The sequence below is a fragment of the Myotis lucifugus genome, unplaced genomic scaffold, assembly GCF_000147115.1.
Source record: "Myotis lucifugus unplaced genomic scaffold, Myoluc2.0 scaffold_771, whole genome shotgun sequence".
Taxonomy (NCBI): Eukaryota; Metazoa; Chordata; class Mammalia; order Chiroptera; family Vespertilionidae; genus Myotis; species Myotis lucifugus.
Window position 1 is genome coordinate 194537 of NW_005871819.1, and position 2879 is coordinate 197415.

Genomic DNA, 2879 nt, shown 5'->3' on the forward strand with positions numbered 1-2879 from the left:
CGCCAAAGTCCAGCTCCCCCCACCCCGGCCCCCGCCTCCAGAGTTATCCCCAGATTCTGCTTTTTCTGACTCAGACATAGGACGGTCACCTCCTCCTCCCCAGCTTGTCCCCCCCCCCAGAGGCCCTGAGCTGGTCTCTGTGCCCCCAATTCTGCTTCTCACCGACTCCTGAGCAACCAGTCTTTCGCCTCCGCTCTGGCTGAGTAGGACTCAGGGATCCCGGACTCCTCCAATTATAGGGCTCCCCTGCCCCGCCCACTCCTCCAGGGCTAGGGCAGCTGGGCCAGCCCCTGGTCACGAGGTGGGCTGTTCTCCCCCTTCACACAGCGAGCAGGGGGAAGGAGGTGGGGCTTGGAGGCTCTGTGATGCCCCCAGCCCCCAGGAGGGGAGGTGACATCTCACCCAGAAACTCAGGCGCCCTCCTCAATTCTGTGGGGCTGGGCATGGAAGGGGAAGGAGCAGGCAGCCACTGATGAATCAAATTTGGGGGAGGGGGCAGGAAATCCTGGGTCAGGGGAAGGAGGGGGCTGGGGGCTTGGATCCCTGGGTCCGAGGGAGAAGAGAACTGGTGGCAGAAATGAGACGGGAGGGTGGGGAGTGTGATGAAAGCCTAGGCTTTGAGAATGGAACCTGGGTCTCAGTCCTCACTCCCTCGCTGGCTGTGACCTTGGGCACAGATGAGGAAATTCAGTCCAGCACCAGCATTGTGGATTCCAGCTGCCCAAACATCGTGCCTCCACAGGCCTGGAGCTTTCATGCTGCCCAGTTAGGACTGGAGACTCTGGAACCCAATGCCCAGCCTGAACCGGGCTGTCCCTTGCCAGCTGTGTGACCTTGGGCATATGACCAAGCCTGTCTGAACATCCAGTTTCTGGTCCACGTAACGGGGGAAACAACTGCACTTACACCATCGTTCAGTGATGCAAGAAGCTACGTAAGTCCTCATGTAACCTCATCAATAGATGGTCCTTGGAACTGCGGTAAAATGTTTAACGAAGCGCATTTTCCCAGGGGCTAAGGGATATAAAGGAGTTAAGCTCCTAGAGCATCTCAATGTAAGGAAATGACCAAAACGCTGAGAACCTGCTGTACTGTGAAGTACTGAGAACCTCACTCACAGTGAGTCTTATCTCAGACCTAACTGCTGCGAGAGCTCCAACATGAACCTCCTAGCAGCTGTTATTTCACGAGGTTAAGACAGATGGCGAGGCCACACAGGGAGAACTGGAATTGGACCCCATGGGGTCAGGGGAGGCCAAACCCCTGGTCCCAGGAAGGGGGCCTGTGTCAGGCCAGATGTGGACAGGAAATGGGTGTTGTAGCTTTCCAGGCAATAAGGGTTCATTTCTGCTCAGCAGCCTCCTCCCAAGCCCTGGGTATGTATGGGTGGCAGACAGGGTTTTCAGTTCCCTTAGGGAGTCAGGGGTGATTACCTGAGCCCCAGGCGGGCCAACTGATCTCTCCTCCCAGCATCAGACACCTGAGACACAGGTGACCCCCCGCCCCCCAATCCTAAACTCATGCCTTTCTCCCAGTTAACTTTATTTTTTCCGTCATCATCCTTATCATGTATTAGATTTGCAAATGTTTCTCCCGTTGTATGGGTTGTTTTGTCTTTCTTGATGGTGTCCTTTAAAGCAAAAAAGGTTTTACAATTTTTAAGTGTAATTTATCTTTTGTTCTTTGTCAGATAGTGATTCTGAATTGTTTCCAGGTGCCTGTATTCTCCAGGAAACCTCTGCCCTCCCTAGCGGACAGAAATCCTAACATCCCCTGCCCTTTTTGGAATCTGGAAAGCCCCCAGAGTCCCAGCTCGCAGCCCCCCACCTCTGCACTGACAGTACCATTCCTGTTGCTTCACCTCCGAAGGCACAAAGTCCCCTGCAGCCTCTCTGGCCAGACCAAGCTGGAGCCAGTGACCACAAGCCCACACCCTCCTGGAGAGGCCGGTGATGTCCCAGGGAGGCTGTGATCCTGGGCCAGGCCCTTCCCTCTCTAAGTTAGGCTCCTGTTAGCAGCCAGGATTGACTCCGTTTCTGGATCATCCTTCCATACCCCAGCCCTGTGGCACCCCCCTGTGGCCACCATGGGGAGATCAGGCTGGATGGAATGAACAGAGGGGCAGACAAGTAGGAAAACCAGGCCTCCCATTTCGTTTTTTTTTTATGTATATTTTTTGTTTTTTTTCTGTAAAATGTCCCAGTTCTTCCATAACTTATAAACATGATTTATACCGAGGAGTGGATGGGAAAGTGGGTGGAGGGCAGACCTGGGATGGGGAAGCTCCTCTTCTTGCTGCCCCCTTGGGGCGGGGCCCCATGATCTTTGGGGGGTGGTGGCGATGCCCCAACACCTCCCTGAGGTTGTCTGGCAGCCTCTGCCCCTGGTGCTCAGAATCTGGCGTGCCCCTCGATTCCAGAACCCCTTCTGGGCCCCAGGTCCACTGGGCACACAGCCCCCGGTGCTCCGAGTCCTGAAGCGCCCGTGGTTCTAGAATTCCCCCCTCAGCTGCTGGGGTGATGGCCCCCTCCTTTCCGCTGCCCCCCTGACCACCAAGGAGGGAGGGAAGGGAGAGGGAGGGGCGCGTAGGTCTCCCCTCTGTTGGGGGGAGGAGCAGGGGGAATCTCAAGGAGGGAGGGAGTGGGAGGCAGGAGCCAGGAGGGGCTCAGCCGATGGTGAGGCCAAAGCCACACTGGAACTTGTTCTTTCGGTGATTCAGGAAGGCCCCGAGGGCCAGCGTCAGGGGCAGGGGCGGGAGCTTCTTCTCCAGCGTGGCGCCCACGATCCAGTTGCTGTCCACGGAGCCTGTGGGCAGACAGCTGCGCTGAGAGCCATGTGTCGGCTTCCCACTGTCTGGTGGGCCGTGTTCCAGGGCACAT

At 56.8% G+C, this 2879-nt stretch overlaps 2 protein-coding genes across 3 annotated transcripts in view; both read right to left on the reverse strand.

Annotated features, from left to right (window-relative positions):
* Window positions 1-2879, reverse strand: part of APOE (apolipoprotein E) — a 6693-nt gene that overhangs the window by 2754 nt on the left and 1060 nt on the right. The window contains exon 1 of one of the 2 annotated variants that reach the window (XM_006106135.3): window positions 163-2011. The exons of the other annotated variant lie outside the window; for it this stretch is intronic. The gene's annotated coding sequence lies outside the window, so the exon portion shown is untranslated. Of the gene's footprint in view, window positions 1-162; window positions 2012-2879 lie in introns of those variants that run through there. 2 annotated transcript variants of the gene reach the window in all.
* Window positions 2166-2879, reverse strand: part of TOMM40 (translocase of outer mitochondrial membrane 40) — a 10948-nt gene continuing 10234 nt past the window's right edge. Inside the window, exon 8 of the mRNA XM_023746959.1 lies at window positions 2166-2805. Within this exon, the coding sequence (XP_023602727.1) occupies window positions 2666-2805 (140 nt within the window). The 3' untranslated portion in view covers window positions 2166-2665. The remainder of the gene's footprint in view (window positions 2806-2879) is intronic.